The sequence below is a fragment of the Anas platyrhynchos genome, chromosome Z (assembly GCF_047663525.1).
Source record: "Anas platyrhynchos isolate ZD024472 breed Pekin duck chromosome Z, IASCAAS_PekinDuck_T2T, whole genome shotgun sequence".
In the NCBI taxonomy this organism is placed as follows: Eukaryota; Metazoa; Chordata; class Aves; order Anseriformes; family Anatidae; genus Anas; species Anas platyrhynchos.
In genome coordinates, this window is record NC_092621.1 from 27,101,406 (window position 1) to 27,123,445 (window position 22,040).

At 39.1% G+C, this 22,040-nt stretch overlaps 1 protein-coding gene across 7 annotated transcripts in view; it reads right to left on the minus strand.

Moving 5' to 3' along the window:
- The window catches only part of ARHGEF28 (Rho guanine nucleotide exchange factor 28), a 132,527-nt gene that overhangs the window by 49,297 nt on the left and 61,190 nt on the right, over window positions 1-22,040 (minus strand). For 6 of the 7 annotated variants that reach the window (XM_072031139.1, XM_072031141.1, XM_072031140.1 and 3 more), the window contains 2 exons: window positions 4,590-4,720; window positions 2,416-2,717 (listed from right to left, as the gene is read on the minus strand). In XM_072031139.1, the coding sequence (XP_071887240.1) occupies window positions 2,416-2,717; window positions 4,590-4,720 (433 nt within the window). Of the gene's footprint in view, window positions 1-2,415; window positions 2,718-4,589; window positions 4,721-10,595; window positions 10,911-22,040 lie in introns of those variants that run through there. The other variant, XM_072031145.1, reaches the window with a different exon arrangement.

A 22,040-nucleotide genomic window follows, 5' to 3' on the forward strand; every position in this document is an offset into this window, starting at 1 on the left:
TTATGTAAACCATACCATGCGGCTACTCACAGAAGTCTTTTCTACACCTGTGAATTGATGGGGGATGGAAAAGAAAACAGAGATCTGAAGGAGGGTCTGAAATAGTTTATGAGATTAATTTCAAAATATATACATTTAAAAACATATGTAGGTGGTGAGGCACTAGAAGAGGTTGCTCAGAGAAGCTGTGGATGCCCCATCCCTGGAGGTGTTTGAGCCCAGGTTGGACAGGACTTTGGGCAATGTACTGTAGTGGAAGGTGTCCCTGCCTATGTCAGAAAGTTGAACTAGACAGTCTTTAAGGTTCCTTCCAACCCAAGCTCTACTGTGATTCTATAAACATATTCAAAAATCTCTGGCTAAATCAATATATCGAACATCTAGATAATTTGATTGGCAGGGGTTCCTGTACAGAATAGGACAATAAGACTTCTCAGCAGCATCAGGCTGCAAGGGGTCTCCCACGTCGGGTCACACTGGCTGCACATGTGAGTTCATGGTCTCTTCATCAGTGCTACTGGAAAGACTGGTTGACTGCTTGCAATAACATTCCAGCCTTACAACATAAAACTTTAAGTTATGTGTGGTATTTCTAAATAGCCAGAGTTTCTACCAGAAATATTAGCACAGTAACTCCTTCCCACACCACTACAATTCAGTTTGCCAAAGGAGGAATCTATCAATACAATCCAAAATTACTTCCTTATTACATTTCTGAAGACCGTCTTTCACAATGTTTCCAAATAATATCGTATGTGATTTCTCAGAAATGTTATTCAACCGTATTATCAGTTCTTGTCATGTTTTAAAACTGGAAAAGCAATACATGTCTATGTCAATAGGCAAGCAGTGCATGTCTTACTAGGGGTACCTTAGCCAGGATTTTTTTCTGACATAAAAAGATGTTTTAAAGATCTACTAATTAACTTGCCACATCACCCCAGATCCTTCAAGGAAGATGCCACTGAAATTACATACTGATTTTTCTCATTTTATGCACAATATTTGAACCATTTACACTGTGGATACATCAAGGTCAATCACATCTCTCTGAAAATTCATATAAGCTCTTAAAGCTTATATATAGCTACCTGACCTCAGTCTTACAAAGTTAGGAATAACTAAACAAGTATAGGAGAAAGAATGTTTATGTCAGAAAGGCAGAAGAAGATTATTTATGGTAGTGTGTATTTTATCCCCATAGCTAGTAAAACAGAAAGGTCTGAGAAAGATCAACTTTTAGTCTAATATTTGTTGCCTTATCCGTGGCAAAACATTCCTCCCAGTGGGATTTTATAGTTGCTTAAGGAAAGCAAGACTATGACAGAGAAAATGTTATTGATCACTTTGAATCATATTGATCAACAATGATGAATAGCCTCTACTGCTCCCTTTCCAAGTGTTTTTACATAGATATGGTGCCCTAGGTCCAGTTAGTCCAAACACTCCTGAAAAGTGGAATACAAATTCAAATTTACTTCTGCATAAGAAGGAATGGACTTCAGGTCTCTTCTACCCAGAGCAGCAATACAGCATTTTTGTTGTTGTTTTGTTGTTTGGTTGGTTTTTGTTTGTTTATTTTTGGTTGGTTGATTTTTGTTGGTTTGGTTTGTTTTGGTTTGTTGTTTGTTGTTTTTTTTTTTGGTTTGGTTTTCCTTAGGGTATTAACCAATTGCTAAAAGCAAGAATTATCATTTCTTCTTCAAAGTTCTCTCTGCATTCCTGAAGCCAGTCAGTTCCCAGCATAACCAGCATAACCTAAAGCCATTTAACGGAGAGTCCTCAGAGAACTGGCTCTGCTGGCTTCACACTTTTTGTATCAGCACAAGAGCAGAAAAGTCTGAACCTATCAGAAACATGAACTGTACTGTGTACTATGTATTTTGAGGTTAAAAAGCATATGAATTCATGAATATGCTGTTCCTTCCACATATCAGTGCCAAGAAAGAAAAGACTCCTACAGAATTCAATGGATTTTGAACTATTCCCTTAATGACAAATAGTCAAACTATTCCCAAATAATGACAAAAAGTGAGAAAAACTCAGGGTGAAATTGCAATTTCTGACAAAAACACCATAATGGAAACTTACGGTGAAAAGCTGATTTCTTTTTTGTATATTACAAGAAATTTTCTTTGTATTATTACAAGAAAAAAGGTTAAAGATATATAAAATTTGCATTAAAAATTAATCTGCTTAGAAGACACCTTTTGTTTGTAAATAAAATATAGATAAAAGTCTTCATAACTATCATATAAAAACAGATCATTAAGACAATTTAAATATCAGTTAATGAAAACAGTGATTTTACCCTGCCAAAAATATTTATTACTTCAGATTCTGCCTCATCTTATAAAATAAAAGATTATTGTAAACAATTCTTACTCTGGCCATATTATTGAGTCAATTCCATACCTTTTTTCTTTCATGTCAGCATAAAGTCGACCTCTCTTCTTAATTAATGTCTTATATGGAATGTCTTGTGTGGAATCTGGTCCATACAGATCAGAAGGTAAAACAGTATGCCTTAAACCTACATTTTTTCTGTTTTTTACTGACATTTGATTTCTTTCATTGGGATCACATCTATATTGGTCATTCTCTTCCAGAGACAGAGTCGAAGAGCTCTTTGCCACTGATGCTGAGTTGGTGGAATTCAAACATGTTTCACTGCTGACACCATCTCCATGAATGTAGTTCATCTTTGAATCCCCAACCTGCAGAGGAAAAGCAAATGCTAATAAAATGTAGTAACAAGATATCTTGTCAGGGAACAAGGACCAAGTTAGTTTGCCATTCTATGGTTATTTCATTTTTTTTTTCCTCTGTTACTTTTTGTAGCATGTGAATTTATAGGTCTTTTTATACTACATGAACTGAAGATAAATTATATGGCTAAGAAGTTCTAGACCTTGTGCTGCTGTTTTGCATGACAGTAGTAATGGATTGACAGTAATTGATAGTAACCAAAAATCTTGAAGTCAATCAAAAAATATGCATAATACATTAGTGGGGAACATATGGAAGAAAATTTAAACTATGCAATTTAATTTGGAAAAATCAGCCTATACATTACGCACACTTTTATTTTTTCCATACTGGTTCCCTGACCTTTGAGATAAAAATGCATGACCTGAAACTGAGGTTCTCCACATAAGGATGAGAAAGGAATCTTTCTTTTTTTGTCATTAAGCAGTTGCAAGCCATGAGGCATCCTTTCTCTGGCACAAAACCAAGAATGCAGCTAGAAACTGTTTTCTCAGGAACAGGGATTAGGATTTAGACCCTGTTTACAAACGCTTAATTCTTTATGAAACTAAGGTTGAAATTCTCTGTCAAATCTACATAAGATATTCAATTCAGTTTGTTGTCAGTCTTTTAGTTAGACACTACTGCTGTCTAGATAGATGCAGAATAATATTGAAAAGCCAGTGAAGACAACCTTCCAAAAGCACCTGTATAAGCAAGAAGGAATGGAGTGGAAGTGTTTCCAAAGTCCTCTTTTTTCAGATGATTGATTACCTTCTCTCCATCCCCATTTGAGATGTATTATCCCATTCATAACAATGTTTCATAAGAGATGGAAAGAACTGCTGACATTTTTACAGCGGTCCATATTTGCAATCAAAGGTAGTTCTCTTGTGCTGTGCAAATGAGATGCATAAATGAAAAATTATTCTCCCAGGTTTTACAGCTGCTCCTCCCTCCGAAGTTATCACTGTGCAGGCAGTGTTTCCACTCCACACAACCACAGAGTGGGTCAGTGATGCTGGCAGAGCAGTGCTTAAAGGAGAATTTTGCCCCAGTCAGCAGTTTGATAAAGTTAAAGTGGCTACACGTTGAGCTGTGAAAGGGTAGTAATCCAAACTGAAGGTCCCACCAGCAATATACTCGGGTAACATCTGCATTTCTACAGCTCTGTCCTTACCACCACAGTATTATTAAAATCAAGGATTCACTGATATTCATAAAGAGTACCCTGCTATTTACTCACTCCTAGGTCATTATTTCATGCATCTCTCAGTAACTTTAGGTGCATTTTGAACATACTGACATCTGACAGAAACTTCTGCCTCAGCAGTCATAGGACTGCAACGTATGTAGTGCTTGAATGGGGAGAGGGAGAGGGAGAGAGGAAGGCACAAAGGCATGAAGAAAAAAAGAGAAAGCAAGAGAAAGAAATCACACCTCAAAATCTCAGCCTTTTTCTAACATTACGATATTATCATTTCTTACTCCTATATTGAAACTTTCACCCAAGTCAAAGCTCATAGTACATTATAAACAAATAGATCACTTCAGCCTTCACTAAAACACAGCCTCATGCTGCCAAAATTTTGCAGCTGTTCAACTACACACAGTGACTAAGATTGGATTAGTCCCCCTTCCCCAGGTTATGATACAGAAGTGTGACCATGAGGAGGTATTTCAGGTGCAATGCACTGATCTAAAATACAGTTTGGTCTGCATGCTCTCTAACCTCCAGTGCTGCTAATAAATTGATAAGAAATGTGAATACTAATCTGCATCAACTCTAAGGCACTGACTTCAGCTTCTCACCTTTCCATGAAGTTCAAACATAAACTTACTTGGTCTACTACCATGCAGTTTGCATATATTTCGTCTCCTCCATTCAACATGGCAGAATGTCTGGCAGCAGCAAAGAAAGTAGGTGGAGTTTTGAGCTTCCTAAGAACATCAAAGGTAGGATGTCTCTGCTCTGGAAAAAATAAATTGTGGAAAATAGGCAATTATTTCTCAAACCATTTTCTTTTTTATGTAATGTCATAAAAAATTGAGAAGTTTAACTATTAAGCACCAAATCTTAAGATTACAATTTGAGAAATGTTTGCGTGGCCTCTCAAACATCTGCCAATTTCTTAATTGCCTAACACTTGGTATATGTTTCTAGAAACCTATAGCCAACAAAACTACAAAAGATACCACAAAATGATTCATAAAAAGTAAGTGTTCCTGCAGCTTGGCTAGGAACACCTTCCAATTTTCCTACCAAGCTAGAACTTTGTACAGTCTGTGGCTGCAGAAGTATAACCGCAGTAAATAGGACAAGATTTATGGGCTGGGATGAAATATGTAGGATTCTGGCCTATATGTTAAATATCTAACATCAGATGCATTATACGAACAGAATACAGTCCATTTGCAGCCAAATAATGACTTTGACAAAGCATTCTGCCTGCTGGGAGCAACATAATCTTAAACCAGTGAAGTAAATTACTGTTATTAAAACAAGCAGACAAACAAACAGCAACAAAATTTTAAGATAGAGATAAACAAAATACTACTGATAGTGTCTTTACAGGGTGACAGAAATCAATTAAGGTTTGATCTGTGAACACAATGTTTGGGATGAAGACTGTACCTGATCTGCTTTTGAAAAGATACTGAAAAAGATAAACAACCAGTTTCAACAGCAAACAATCTTTATCAGAATTTCAGGACTTATATTTCTATAGTGTGTTCGTGACTGCAGATATTACTGAAAGCTGTGTGTGCTGACTCAGTATTTCAGAGTTCTGAGCAGCAGAAAACCCAACCAAGTGCTATAGAAACTGTCAATCTGTCCTGTTGGCACAGATCTCTTGAAGCTGCTTTTGAGTATGAGGAGCATGCACCAACCTAGCACCTGATCTGGTCATCAATGCCTCATAGTATCTTCTGATTGTAGAAGGAGCAAAGTTTCACAAAGTGGGAGCCAGTCCAGTTCTATAGAGTGTGAAAACAGGTATATAAGATATATTTCTAGAACTGCTTCTGGAAGACACCGTGCCTATGGCCATCAGATTGCAAGAAGAGTTACAAAACACTGGATTAGAAACTACGCTTGACAAGATCTGGGACATTAATTCCTTAAAAAAAAAATCCTGGACAATGGCCAAAAATGCAACACTACACCACAGCTTTTATTTAATTTTAAGATCCTATCTCATAAAAGCCCATGAACAGTAAGCTCTATACTTAGAGAAAACTGGAAATTCCCATTTAGAAATGGCACACTATGAACTATTTTGTTTCTAGTCCTGGCAGGCTTTGTGGGATCTCATACCATTAAAAACATCCTTATATCTCTCATTTTGCTTCTTCCCTCCTGTAGGATTTTTAACATGATTTTAGTGACTGCCATCTTGAGACTTGCTAAAGCTACAAACCATTTCCTTATGTCTGCCAAAATCCTGAAGTCTTTGTTTATAAATAGTGTAAACCATTGTTTTCTACAGCAATTCATCAGACTTTGGCAGCTAAAATCATAAGGAAATGTGATTTGGCAAAACAGGCAGTGCTTTCTTGTAGCAAGCAAAGTTTTCCGAATGCTGATCTTAAACCAACAACCACTGAAGAAAAACATATTAAGCTCTACATTGCCTCTTGTGCATTCACTGTCTCCACTGCCTCCCCCAGGTATGAGCCTGCTGGGTACAGCTGGAAGGGTGGCATTTGGCTCCTGTGCTTGGCTGAAGGAGGTTCAATTATATACCCCCAACCAGTCTGCTGTTAAACATGCCTCTAAATATTCACCAGAGTTTTAAGTGAAAAGGTGAAAGAAAGCAGGGTATTTGAGGCTTTGTGATGCAGCACGATTCCACTGAACTTCCTTACCCACTTCGCCCTCAGATTTCAAACATACATGAAGTGATGACCACGTTGCACTAACTGTGTTAACCAGAAAAGCATTTCAAGACTTTGCTGAATGCAGGGGAGCGCATTATTAATTACAAGTAACTTATTTCTACTGGAAAGGCCAGCTTAGTTTAAAGGGGGACAAAACCATAAGGAATTTCCACATCATGCACTGAATTCCTGGAGCCCCGCTAATTGTTATGCTAACAGCCTGCATAATGAACAGTTATGAGTCATCATCAGTCTTACAGGGGCCATCAATACCTTTCACCAGTTTAAAATGACAGCAGGTAGTAATAGTTCACTGCACTTGGTGACAGTGTTAAAGCCCAGAATGGCCTTTTGTTGTTGTTATTTGAAAGGTTAGGAGTATTGATTAAGTGTACTTTCAAACACAGTATCTCATAAATATCCCCCACCCTACCCAGTCAAAGGCGTTGTTATTCCCATTGCAGATGCAAATTCCAGCACGGTGTATGAAGAGACATTACATTAAGACTGGCATCTCTTTTGGCAATGAAGGTGTCCCAAAGAGATCTAGCTCTGAAAAGTGTTGGTAATGGACTTCAGGATGCTTATTAAGGAAAACACGACCTAAATATGACACAGAATAGCCCCAGCCCTCTGCTGCTGAAACAACCCAGCAAGCATGCCTCACCAAGCTGATCCTCCTTCTCAGAGCTGAATGCTCTGACTGTATACTGTGCCACAGCCACCAAAAGGGAATAAAATAAAGGCATGTCTCCCTTTAACCGAGCATGTGGATCTCTGCCATCTGCCTGGTAAGATGTATGTAAGATGTATGCATTGTTTAGATGCAGGTGAGCAAAAGCCACAGTGCTTGGAAGGATAATCTCCAAGCATGGATAAAATAAAAGACATGGACCACCAAATGACTAGGCACAAGTTCTCTACATCTTTTGTTATGTCATGTTGTCATCAAAGTTATTCAGCAAAAGCTGCACATTTTAACAGGCACAAAAGCTCGTGAAAATACTTTTAACTTTAGAAAACACATGATCATCATGGCAGTAATTTAAAACATGCTTAATACTGGCATAAGAAGATGTATAGCCTTGAATGACCTGTTTTGGAAAATGGTCCAAACCAGTATTATGACCAAATTCGTAATACTGACTTTTACCACAAAAATCAAAACTTAAATTTTCTGAGAAGGCACATAGTAAAAGGGAAGTGAAGTACATCAGTGTGACCAAGCTGAGAGCCAGGAAAGAAATTACAAATTCCCCTCTCTAGATGCAATGAATAGTTTTCAGACAGCTCATCACATTTACCCCCAGCAGTCCAAATAGGGGTTAATGTGTAACTGGAAGTAAGAGAGGTATGAAGTCAGAGAAGAAATGCAGATAACTAAATGCATGGGTCATGCAGGACTATGGTAATGTTCCTCTAAATCCAGAGGTGGTCACCTGAATTTCACAGAAGTCCACAAATTCCTGACAAGGCACCGAAAAAGCAATATGCATATTTGGAGATGTGGACTGTATGATTACTTTCAACCGGGTGTCTTCATTCCTAGCCTGGGGAGTCTTAGTGCTCCATTCAGACAATGCAACCACTCCTGGGAGTAAAATTAAACAAGCACATGAGAACAGCACTGCACTGTGCATAAAGTGAGGTAGGCTTTGAGGTGCTGTTGTCACAAGCCTGAATGTGACATTTAAGTGTCCTGAATCTGTGGAGCGGAAAACTAAAGCACTGTCTCCATGATGTATATGGGAAACACAATCAGGCAGCTGTATGCTAGAAATCTTATCCAGGATGTTCCAGACGTGATGCTACAGTAGCCACTAAGAAAAACAGACGATAAGGCACTTTTTAATCATCACCTTTGATTTTTGTCACCTAAACCTGGATAAGAAGAGAGCAACCTCATCCACCATGGGATTCACAGCCCTCACCACCCTCTCTGAAGCAGGTACTGTAGCTGTTCGCAGTAAATCAATGAGTATAAAGGCAAAAATAAGTTTGTACAACACCAAAATGCAAAAACTACATTTCCAAAACAGAGTATGCTTGGTTTCTTAGTGTGCTCTGTCTTGTGAAGCCTGAGAGGTCTCCAAGCAGGGACAAATGATGAACTTGGGGTGAGAAACTTAAAATTTGAAAACACTGATGTACATAATGCAAAGTAGCATTCAAGAATTTCAGCTTTTGAATTTCCCACCAGAAGTCTGCAGAGCTTCACTACCTCCCGGGAAGAGAAACCCCAGACCGTGAAACCAACAATGGGCTTGGGGAAGAAGGAAGGAAGCTGACATTTATTGCCCAGATCAGCCGAAGCACCCAACACAGGTACATAACTCTTCATGACTTTTGGGGTGGGGAGGAAGAATCCCACACTGCCTCCAGACAGCTCTCAGGGTCCCTTGTTCACTGAGACCCAAAGCTGTACGTGATGGAAACGCAGCTGCAAGGCACCATGTCCCACACCTGGCCATGTGAAAACAGGTCACGTTCTGCTTGGAAAGGAAGCGACCAACACAGCTGTCCCGGAGCAAAGTGGAGAAGAGCTCATCCCCTCCTAGAGGTGCTTCTCCCACCTTACTTGCTGCCGGGATTTCAACACCCCAGACACTTGGAATCGACCACTGGAACACACAGGTGCACCCGGAGCATCTTCTTGCTCCAGAAACACAACATAGTCAATCACCTGTGCACACAAGCCACATGTGTTGGTATGTTATTCAAAGAGACAGGAAGCAAGATGCAACACTATAACATGAAAACATCAGGAGTGTATACAATGCTCTGTAACACATAAAATATCTAAGAATAATAATGCTGTCTCAAGGTAAAATAAAGAACAATCAAAGTGCCATGGAGGATGGGTGAATAGCTTCAACATATACAAATAAATCAAGTACTCATGAGAGACACAGACTGCACACTACACAATTTGCAATCCTTTTCATCTTCTTTACAGATTGTGTACACATCCATACACATTACAAAAACTCCTCTGCACTTGGGAAATAACAGATTTCCCCACAAATAAAAGGTTCATAAATTGCTGTGTACGTTAAAAAGTGCATTCTGTACACGTTTTTTGCTCTAAAAGTTAAGGTCAAAGTCTGAGCCTGTGTAAACAACATGATTCTCCTCACTCACTGACTTTAATGACACTGACGGATCTTGATTCTCTTATTTGTTCTTTTCCCTTTCTGAAACAAACAAAAAAAAAACTATGAAAGGAAATATAAAGTACATTTTTTCCACTCATCCTCTTTTCTTTGCTTCTAAAAGCAGGAAAAAATATATTTCCTTGTTAAGGCTTTTAGTGATAATTCTTCCTAACACAAATTTTCTGCTCAGTGCCTTTCCATCTCCTTAAAACTCCTTTTCTCATACTGACAATTTATAATGCTTCCCTGTCAGAGGCTTCTCCACAAAGACAGACAATATCTAACTGCACCAGTATCTGTGCAGAGAATGACTGACCCTGCCATCTCTTTCTTTTACAGAAAGCAAAAGAGTTCCCTCTTCGTTCTGATAATATTTCTGTACATAATTGTAAAGGTTCTCTTGTTAGCTGTTGAGACATATTTGAGTTACAGAATTCCCCTTAAGTGAAAACAACTGTAGCTAGCAGAACTTTGCGTAGCTGCAGCAGTGCCGTTCTGCAAGCTCCCATGGCACCAGAACTGCTTAGTGAGAGCAACACATACAGCCTGAAGAAAATAAGTCCTGAGAGAGTAAAGAAATTAAAACAATTTTAAAGAACAGTACATAATTTGGAGAAAACACTTTTTTCCTCAACAATTTTCAATAACATTATTTACAAAAGCATAACTAACAGTGAGGTAGACTTTTGACAAAAAGGAAGAAAATCTGCCTCATTACAGCTGTCGATAGCCACCTGCACACAACCAGACAACAAAAAAGAGGCAGAGCAAGTAAGCAAGAGTCATTTAAAAGAAGACAGCTTTTTCTACCTTGTTTGGATGCCCTTCTTCGAATCCGCATTTTAGGTAGGGAAGGCCAAGAGTAATTAAAAGGTGAATCAGAGTCTGAGTCCATTTTTTTGCTCAATAAGCAGAGAGCAGATTCTCAAAGTTGCACTTTGTTGTTCTCAATTGCAAGTCAAGTCTAAGAGTGATGTAAAATAAAGGAATGGACAAAGAAGGATCAAATTGCCCACTAAACACAGGGGAGGGAAAAGCTGTAAATGTTTGCTCTCTTCAGGCGTCCAGGCATGTAGACAGATCAGGCTGCAAATATTAAGGCAGAAGCAAGGAGGTTAAAGTATGAGAGCTTCGAGTGGAGCTGTTGCATCGTGGTCCAGAGCTATTTGAAAGGTCATTGTGTGCCAATGAATCATTAACTCACCTTTCCATTTTGATGTAAATGAAAACAATAGGAGCTGAGTAAGGAATGAGAAAATATGTCTCAAAAGTAAACAAACCAGTGTAAGGTTTTTCAAAGCTTCATTTCCACGTTAAAGCTAGGATTTACAAGAGTCTCAAACTGAGGACAAGCAAAAGGCTGAGAGCGAAGAAGCAAAAGATTAACAGTAAACTAAGAAAACTAGTCTATCTGCTGGACCCTTTATAACTGCGGAGAAATGCCTCCCCTCTCAGTGTTTTTGACTTTGGCAGACCTTGGGATGTTGCAGCTGGAAAGCAGAGATAACCCACTCAAAAGCCTGTCGCTCCCATCTTTCTAGCTCAAATGAGCGTAAAGCTTAAGTGTTATACAGAAAGATTACAATGTCATTAGAGGAGCTCTCTTTCCAATAATATTTAGTCTGAATAGTGTTTTCTCCATCACACAGTCACCAAGTGAGACAGTGAATCATAAGGATTTTGTAGAGCTGGCACCTTTACAGCACTAGGCTAACCTCATAGCAATGCACAATACAGCTAGTGACTAATTTACAACAAATCCTCCATTCTTATACAGTCTCCCTGAACAACTCACAGGCAATTAGTATTCAGTAGGAACTCATTATCCCTTCCCCCAACATCTTTACACTACACAAACTACATTTTTTAAACAGGCTCGAATGTGGCTATACAAGAGCTAATACAAAAATAACATGTCCACTGTTTCTTAACCAGCTCCGCCAAACATTTCTTTTAGTTACCCCACAATGCATGCGTTTTTGTGTTCCACATAAAGGAGGAGAGGGAATGTGGATCAGCTTAAATGTCAGTTTTTGGAAGATGATGACATTTGAGCTTGTTAACATTCCTTACTTCACTTCAATTATTTTTCAGGCTGCTGAGGTCTGCAGCGCTACTTCTGTATTATGTTTCAAGTGATTCCTCAATCCACATTGCAGTCGGAGATAACAATGTATTTGTTGAAAGAAGATCATGCGATTCAAATGCAAATTTAATTCAAAGCTCATTATAAAAGTATCTATCAGGTTTTCAGGGATAAAATAATTATTATATGAGCACTTCATAAAGTGCACAAATTACATAAAACACAATTGAAGCAGATCATTGTTCTGCCCTTCCCTTAACTGAAGTCCTGCCAGCTTTGTTAGGCCTGTAAAGAGTAATTTGCCCCAGACGCTGGAAGCCTTAGACTTTCACTTTAAATATTAGACACTCCTATTGACTTTGTTTGATTTATATATATAATTAACAGCCCCAGGGAATCACAGCAGACAATGGATAACTGAAAATACAGGGAGGATATAAATCCACGGTTTAAGCATCCACTTCAAAACATCTCCGCTCGCTGGAATGTCAGGTTCGAGCGGCACTGATGGATCCCCTGGGCCCACGGGAACGCAGGGGCGGACATTCTCCTGCGCACCTGCACCCCGGCCTGCCCCCACTCACCAGTTGTGGCCACAGTTAAACGAAAAAAAGAGGAAAGGATGGAGCATATTTACTGGGTAACTTGTTTGCTTAGGAAATGTCTTTCCAGCTGCTCCAACACAAAAGATTTTCCCTGTACACAACATCTTTCCCTAGCCAAGCTCTCTTTATCACCAGATATATTTAATGACAACCTGAATACAAGCCTCAATTTCAGACGTACTCAGGGCAGTGCTCTGTGGGCAAACTGGTGTTCATATTTAAAGAGCACTATAAGTTTTACACTGGCTTTAGAATTCCTCAACTTTCAATTTAGGCAATTACTCTTTCATTCGTGATAAGGAATGTTTTTTTTGTTTTTGTTTTCCTTTTCTCTACATTGGCCAATTCTGACTTTTTCACTCAACTTTATATGATCAAGAAAAACATACTTCTTCACTTCCACAGGTCTTCCTTTTATCTGTTTTATCTATAGTTAGTCCAGAGAGAAACAATGAGAACTGAACAAAACTCTCACAGCGTGGACATGCAGCTGATGTATTAAATGGCAATAAACTATTTTATATGCCAAGATATTTACTTTTCTGAATGACCTCTGTATGTTTCATAAATGCTTTCACTGACTGTTTCAGCTATTGCCTGCCCTTAAACTAGCAGTGTTAATTTAGAACCTCCAAACATAAATGAGTAATTGAGGACTGTTAAGTAATTTTTAAACTGCAATCCTATTACATAATTCTTGGAGAATCCAGCTTTTAAACTTCTGCTGTGATAAAGACCTGATCATTTACTGCTGCTATTTATTCTCTATTTCTTGGGCAAATCTTAGGCTTTTTACATGCTTGCTGCAATCTCCCCTGAACAGAATTTTGCATGAGAATTTGTCAATTGCATTCTGAAAATGCAGATAAATTATCAACCTTAACCAACTATTTCTGAAGGGCTAATTGAATACCAGTCACATTATTTGCTTTGTTCAGGCCCTATGAAAGATTTTTTTTTTTTTCTGGCTTGTAGAAGTCCTTTCTTCAGAAGACCTCATGCTGCTTTTCTGCCATGAAGACGGGTTTTGCTTTGCCTTCCAATCTATGGCTAAAAATATTTTTCTCCCCATTCTTGCACTTTGGGGGATGATCCAATCTACATCTCACCTCCCACTCATCATTTCCAAAGTGGCAGCATTTCAGCAGTGGTATTTGCATGCAGCTGGCATAGAGAATTGGCAGCTTATAAGATAAAAGGTGCTTTCTAGCTGGAAAATATTAACCTTACTTTCCATGTAAAATGTTTTCAATTATGTATACCAACGTATAGATGTGAAGATAAAGAACAAATGTTTTTTGTGTGCATTACCTAAGGCTAATGCTTTTGATAAATACTAATGCAATGCTTTAAATTCTTTCACCTAACGCTTGCCAAAACACACCCATACGATATAAATGTTTTTCAGAGATATTACAGTCTATTGTCTATTGTCTGACCGCTCCCTCTGCTCGTGGCAAGACGGAAGGAAGTACAGGAATGTCACCAACATTTACAGTTTCCATGGAACAGCACCATCACCTCCCCAAGGCACTTAGAGGACAGCCTCATAGTGAAGTGGTGTGGGGGATGTAGTCTCCCTCTCCTGAAACACTGCTGAACCAGCCCCATAGCTGGTAGTTAGCTCCCTGGCAGGCCAGAAAGAGAAGATCCCTTTGAGTTAGGTGCCCCGTTCCCAGATGGAGAACAGATCTACAGGGCTAATGACCCCAGAAACAGGACTGGTGATGGTCTACATAGGGTGTGGGTGTTGAGAACTGCATGAGCAATGGTTTTGACAGAAATGCCCTCCCCGGTTTGCTCTGAGCAGTCCTCACCAACATTAGGGACAAAGTTGATTTCCGCCAGCTTCATTCTGTCCCAGGACCAGCAGAGTTCATTTCCCAAAACTGTGGAGAAGACTTTTACAAGGAAAGATAGCATAGAAAAGGCTACATGCTTTTCTCCACCAACCTCTGTGACCCACAGGTCCATGTGACTTTTCTACCATCTTCACTCCACTGTTTGTCTAAGGTCACAGAAAGGACCTGCCAATGTACCTGGACAAAATATCTACATTACCTGACAGTAATCGCTGTTTTGAAAATTCAGCAAATGTGAATTAAAGGTGACTGAAAGCAAAGTGCTACCAGCCAGTTCCCACACACCAAGCACACCCCAACCCAAATGTTCTTTCCACCTGCCCACAGCAATTATATGGTGATTGTGAAGATCACTGCCAGTGACAGCATCACAGTTCCCATAAGACAGCTTGTCATGAAAAAAATATAAAAAATCTTTACCACCTCTCTTCTCTGCCAAACACCTGGGTCTTTTTTATAGAAGTTTATACTGGAATTGTCAGAAAACTTTGCCACATCCCTCTTCTCACCATCTCCCTTTCCCAAATCATTGATGAATACACTGAAAAACACAGAACAAAGTCCAGATCCTTAAGATCTTGGCAGATGACCTCCCCAATTCGTTTTTATGATCTGTCTTACTGCTGAGCTCCCAATGGATGATTCATTCATTCAGTTTGGAGAACTGTCTTTTATGATGTATTTATTTCCTTTCCTTGTGCACAAGCAGAGGAGATCTGAGAAGGTCTCCCACTAGCAACAAAACAACTTGGAATTTAAACTGCATAGCAGTGGATCACAAAAAGATTCAGGCAGCATTCACTGGCCATCATCACTGCCCAAATTTTGACAGTATTTGGTAGAACCTGTCTCTTTCATTGAAACTGCATGCAAAACTCCCTGTCCCACGTCACCGTCAAGGGGAATACTGCAGGGAATGGGAAAAGTACTGGAGAGGAAGTGGGAATTGCAACCTTCCTGTACTGCACACATTTGTCAGCAAACACACATGCTTTTCACTGTTTCAACCCCACCAATGCTAAAGGTTAGTGCTAGCAACAGTCTTGTGAAAGATCATCAGTGTTTATCACTATTGAGCCTCTTCCTCTCACCACCATTTACAGAGGCAGATTTTTCTCTACTAGAAAAGCCCTAGGTGAAGGTAAGTATCAAAGCCAGCTAAATCCTGAGATAAGGTTAAATGGCCCTGAGCCCTCAGTTCTCTCATCTCCTACATGAAATACTTGCAAGCATTCTCCACCTTTCATAAATAAAACATAAAAATAAAGATGTGGTGCTATAAATTTGGGTTGATTTTTTCTTTTATTTATTTGTGCAATTTCTTGCGCAGTAGTCTGACGATGAACCAAGATGCTACAGCTTCACAGAGACCCCAGCAAGAGTGGCAGGCCACCTGACCTGTCTCTAAAAATGCTGTTGTACACAAATAAGAGTTTACTGAAGCACTCAAGTCACAGCAGACGACAGAAGAAGCAGAGCCAGTTTGTGTGCACTGCATTCTAGTTCACTTTAAGCTAGATTGCCAGCCCAAGCATTTTTATGTTCCATTGCATTTATTTCCCCAGGGATATATCCTTTTACTAACTCCAGACAGTGCACATAGACTCACAGTGTCGTAAATGATCCAGACTGAAGGAGGCCATAACATCTACATTTTTTATCTAACTCTTCAGCTACTCACTTGCAGGTGTATTTTTAATTACAATGTGAATTATAAAAGTATTTTTAAGGCTGTTCTGCACATTTTTTCTTTGAAACAACAAAGACAACTTCAGTTAGAATGGATTTAATGAGAATAATGTTTTCATGTTAAAAATACCATGTTTATGACAGTCAATGAAAGGTGCATCATTCCACAAAGATCTACTGGTAATACTTATCTTCCCTTTGAAAAGCAACTGCTTTGTATTTCTTTGCTAAACTAAAGGAGCAATTCACCTTTAAGAATATAAGGGAACCAGGTTTGCATAAACAATACTAGTACTGCAAAATCTCTGGATAACACCCAAGAGACTGGGATGAAGAAGAGCTCAGAGCTTACAAAACTGAGGCAAAGCACTACCTCTGCTCAACCCTGAGTCATTCTAGCTGCAAAGAGCCACTGGACAAAAAGCATTATTTGAGGCTTTGTCCCAAATGCTACAACATTGGCCAGTTTACTGTACTGATATTATGGTTTCACAGTGTTCTTCAGATCCAGAGCTTTCTGAAATCTGGTTCATGACTCACTGGATATGCTTTCCTTTTTTTTTTTTAAAAAAAAAAAAAATATATATATATATATATATACGTATGTATAAAATATCTGCAATATACAATATATATTTTATATGTGTGTGTAATAATAATATATATTGATATGTATATAATATATATGTAGATAATATATATATTGATAAGATATGCTTTCTTTTTTTAAATATATATATATATGTATATATTCACCTGGTTGTTTAGGATAACAATTTCAGTTTGGGTAACAAGCTCATTAATACTACTTTCATGTGACAGCGGTCAGTATGCCCTGACTCCTGAAACAACCACTAAGCAGTTCCAGCAACGTACATAGTGAAATAATTTGACTAAATGCTCTCCTTGTCCGGCATCTACTCACATCAAAAGGGTAGCTGGGATATGCAGTCCAACTGTGGACAGAAAGCTCATTGCTGTTTGTCTCATATCTTGATGAAAAGGTCTCCTGAGTTTATTTGCAAATGCTTGAGAATTAAGGGCTAGGATAAACAGAAATTTCTTCCTGGTTTCTGCTCCACAAGTCCTGTGCAAGTCCCAGTAATGCAGACAACACACGTGGCCGTACATGAAAGCACACCAAAGTTTGAATTGGACCTCACTCATACTGAAGTTTTGCCAATGACTTGGTTGTTGAGTCTACAATTACACTGGCAACCTGAGCAGCCAAAAAGTTCACCAAAGACCCGATTCATTAAACATTCAATTTTCCATGTTTCAGGGAAGATTTCAAGGGAAGGGCTGCTTCTCAAGGAGGAGGAAAGCTGAGAAATGTGATCATTTGTGCATTTTCAAGACTGCAACTGTTCTCTTCACAATATAGTTCTGGAATACATTTCATATTTAAAGAGTAGCTTGACATTAGATATATCCCAGATTGTTTATTTACGTTAGTGTGAAATGAGACTGGGCAGAAGACAGGCAAAAGAGCTTATTTAAACATCAGAAAAAAGAGCCTCTTTTTGAAGGATTATTTTGTTGAGCAAATTTGTTTTGGATTTTAGGCAGAGGAGGAGGACAAGTTCTGGGAAGCCAGACAGCACATGTTTGTAGCTTGTTCATTTTTCTTTCTGTCTTCCTTTTGAGGTTAACTTGAATTATAATGTCTCAGAAAATGAAGAGTGGAGGAAACTCCAAGAAACAAGAACAAGCTTGTTTTACTGCTTAATGCTTCTTCTTCCAGATTTCTCCACAGCTTTTTAATTAAGCTCAGTTGAGGCTTACATCCCAGGAAGATTTTCCTTCCCACATCTTCTCTAGCTCTCAACTATTCAGCTATCTTCAACACTCAGTTGTTTATAGACAGTTTAAACAAACATGAAAATGTTTTATCTAACGCAACAAACAACAACAAAAAATCAGCTATATGTTGTTTAAAGGTTGTTTCTGGAAGGGTTCTGACAGACCAGATCCAGGTTAAGTGTCTGTTCTGCAAGGTGCAAGGAACTACGCAAAGGTTTTGCTCAGTAAAAGAAGCACCATAAAGATCTGAGAACTTCAGTGAAAAAGGGCACAGTATAAATGCCACAGTCATTAAAAGACAGCTGCATCAATAACTCTGCAGTTTTCTTCAGCTAGTATTTTTCTCTGCAATTTTCAAACCCGTCACATTTCCAAAAAAAAACTGTCTTTAAAAAAAAAAAAAAAAGCCTCCTTCCACTGCAAATCCATCTTCCTGAACTTCTTCAGTACATCTCCAATCATTTAAGTATTGCAGTGCCTCTTTCTCATCTTATTCTTCATGGTCTCCCTTACTTCTGATGAATAACAGATACAGGGAAAAGATAATTGGCATGCCCAAGGTCATGTTGTAAATCCATAACAGAACAGAAACTGAAGTAAAGGTCTGCAGATACAAGGGCCAGATCACCCAGCTTCTCCCCAAGCACAGAAAAGGGGAAGACCGGATTGGGTGCTGCCATGCAAGGACTGCAAACACAAAAGATCTGCCTAGCATTAATCATAGGATTCTTGTAACTGTCTCGAATAGGCAACACGACATACAACTTTCACTTTTATCTGTCAATAACCATAAAATTACCTCCTGTGGTTCCAATCTCAAAACAGGTACAGTTGACTCAGAATAGTTCCAAATGTAAATATTCTTCTCCCCATTGAAAGAAAAAAAAAAAAAAAAAAAAAAAAAACGAGTGAAAAAGTTAACCCCAATCAGTAGAAGAATCAATCATTTTACAGACCCAGCAAAAACTGTGTCAAGGAGGGACTCTAGACAGTAGAGCCATGCTTTTTTGTATTTAAGCAAAACAAAAAACTTTTTAAGTCTTACCAACCACAGTAAGGAAATCTAATTGAAAAAAGAACAAAACAGCAACATTGAAACCAGATTCTCTGCAGATTACAGTGCAGCCCTTCTGGTTTACACAGAGAAGAAGATCATTGTGTTCTGTTCCTTAAACTGATCTGCGGTTAAACTAGGATTTCTGTGGAACCATGAAAATCAAAGGACAGACTCTACTAAAAACGTTTCACAGCTGCCTGATCACATATGGAGAACCGCCAAAATTTGGCATCAGTATTTTTATCTCTCAAAGTGCAAAACCTGGCTTGCAATACCCTTTCACCACTGGCAGAGCAAACAGACTAGATTAGGCAGACACCAGTAGGTCACTGGCACTGTAACTAGGAGAACAGGGAAAATATTTTGAAAATTTATCATCATCCTGCCTTCCTGAAGTTATATTTCCTTGGAAGAAAAACTGGAGGTTAGATTTTTCTTGTTGGAAAAGAGAAACTTTTGCAGCTTTATAAATGGCCTTGTGAACATCCTCTTTCCAAACCAGCTATACAAAACAGGAAGGAATTATAACTCTTTAAAAACACATGCCCTGCTAACACCGTCACATGCCCGACAGTAACAGCATTCAGCTGTCACCTCCTAGACTCTCTCCCAGAAAGTACAGGGCTGCTGACTCTTGAGGATGACAATGCTTGGCAATAATACATAAGCTTAATATTGACAGAAAAAAAAAATAAAATCCTTTATTTTCTTGCTTCTCTTTTTGTTTCTTTCATTCACTCTCCCCAACTGGATATTGTTTTTCCTCTCTCAATCTTTCCAGTGTGTTTCTTTCACTGAAAAAAGCCTTTGTGTTCTATTTTTTTAAAACACAAAATACATCTTTAGCAACTTCTGAGAGAGAGAGAGAGATCAGTGGAGGAAAGAAGACTGCCAGGTGTGATTATCACTGAATTCAGGTGTCTCTACGCCATCCACTGTTCGTCCTGGTTTAGCTTTCTCTTGTGCCCCACAGTTTACTCCTGTTTTTAAAATTCTTGAATATGACAAACCCACTTCACCCAAAGAAAAATCATATGTAGTTCACATGGCTTCCCATGTGTGTTCCTCACCTCCCCAGTACACATCAGGGTGGGACCCCAGGGCCTGTCCCTCAATTCTGGACGATGTGGTGCCTCTTACTCAGCAGAGGCCAAGGGGAACAATTTTTGGAATTGAACTTTGAGAATCAAACAGTGCCTGAGGCAGCCAGGTCCCAAACCAAAGATGAAGACAAGGAGCAAGAAGAGTTGGCATCCTTTTAGCACCCTACTGACTGCTGTGAGCACCCTTGCAAGATACTCCCAGAACTTTGTTAGGTGAGGAGAAAGAACCACATCAGTCAATACATTTGAAATGGCAGGGTGGAGGGAAGACAGACTGCATGAACAGGAGAAGCCCTCCGGGACCCACCATGCCTAGACCAAATTTTGGAAAAGCTTTTCAAACCACGTGGAAAAAGAGTGAGATGCAGAAGCAGAATAACTTACATCCCATTCAAAGAAACCCATTCAAAGAGTACTGGTGTTTTTGCTCTTAGAAGTCCTCTTTGATTTACACATCCAACTTCCTAGTGAGATTCCAGAGTTTGCTTGTTTCTATTCATTCTTCTTCACTCAACTCCCCCTAGCTGTTTTCCCTCTTCCTCTCCCCCACTGACAACCATTTCCATTTCTCCTCTTATTCCCCACTGTGTGCTCTTCCTGCCAAAAGAGTTGCCATTTAAAAACAATGCCAGGCAAACAATTATTTTTTTAAAAGTAGTTTAAAACAATTCAGGGTAATAAAACTGACATTTAGCAATATGGTTGTGTGAGTCAGGTTAGAACATATACTGTTTTTTATATTCAAAGAAACCCATAAAACCAGCTTAAGCCAACTTATAAATTTTTGGTTGTCACTAAACCCTAATTTCATCCCTTTCCCTCCCTACCTCCACCTTTTAGTGCACATCCAAGAGCACCCTTAAACCCCAGCTTGCACTTCAACCCCATCACCTCTCACACAAAATGCTGATGGGAGGCCTTCCAGGCTCTGCTGAGGTCAATAGCAAAAACCCGTCAAATGTCAGCACTACAAGCTGAATTTCAGCTGAGTTCAGTAGTCAGAGATGGGAGATGGGTGAGGAGAGCTCAAGACCCACATAGTAGTGAGACCATGCTCCAGTCTTCACAGAGCGAGCACATTTTCAGTTACAGTGATTTACTGAAGTCTGTTCTAAAACAAGTAGAATAGACTTCACTGCAGCTTCTCCACATGTAAGTCAACCTCTTAGATGCATTACATGGTAATTACAGTTTAGTGAAGAGAGAGAAGGTTCATTTTCAGACAGGAGGTACAATAGGTAATATTTCTGATTTTAATATAAGCTAAGCATGTGCTCAGGACAAAAGCTTTATATGTTCACATGTATATGATATGTGCATGTACACATTTATCTACGTATTTATAATTTATTATTGTAAATGAATAAAATGCCTAAGAAAATAAGCTAAAATCAAATATTAAGCACCTAAATCTTGTTCCAAGCTGTATGCAAGTACACCATTTTTTCACCTGGAAGCTCCTTTAAGAATCTACCATTCCTAGCTAGCTGTATGAACCACAGCCAAAGTCTCTTGCTTGCTTCTTGCAGGGGACCCAGGATCTGCTGGCAGCTGCCCATCCAAGCTTCAGAGAGGAGAGGGAACTGTTCTGAAGCCAGAGGGCCTGGCTTCTGTTCCTGCTGTCACATCCAGCCCTATGCAAATGATGACTTAGAAGGAAAACTCATTTCAGGGGTAAGAAAAAAAATATCAGCTATAATTTCAGGGTGGAGAATTTCCACTATGCAGCTTTTCAGCTACCTTCTGCTCATTCCAGATGGTGTAACTGGAGCTTAGACTGGAGCAGATGTGGCTTCAGATTAGCAAACCATAATCACTCCCCAATGGCTCCACACCCTCCTACATTGAGACACAGCCCAACACTTTGGTCTTCCTTGACAGAAACGATTTGATCATGTGGGAAGTAACATTGCAAGCACATGCACTGCATTTTTGTGCAAGACAAGGACTGCTATTCTGTGCTATGCACAAAAGTATTAAAGCCAGTATAACCATGCATATTAATATTTTTGCTACTAGTCCCAATTTCCTTATGCAGCTCCCATATTGC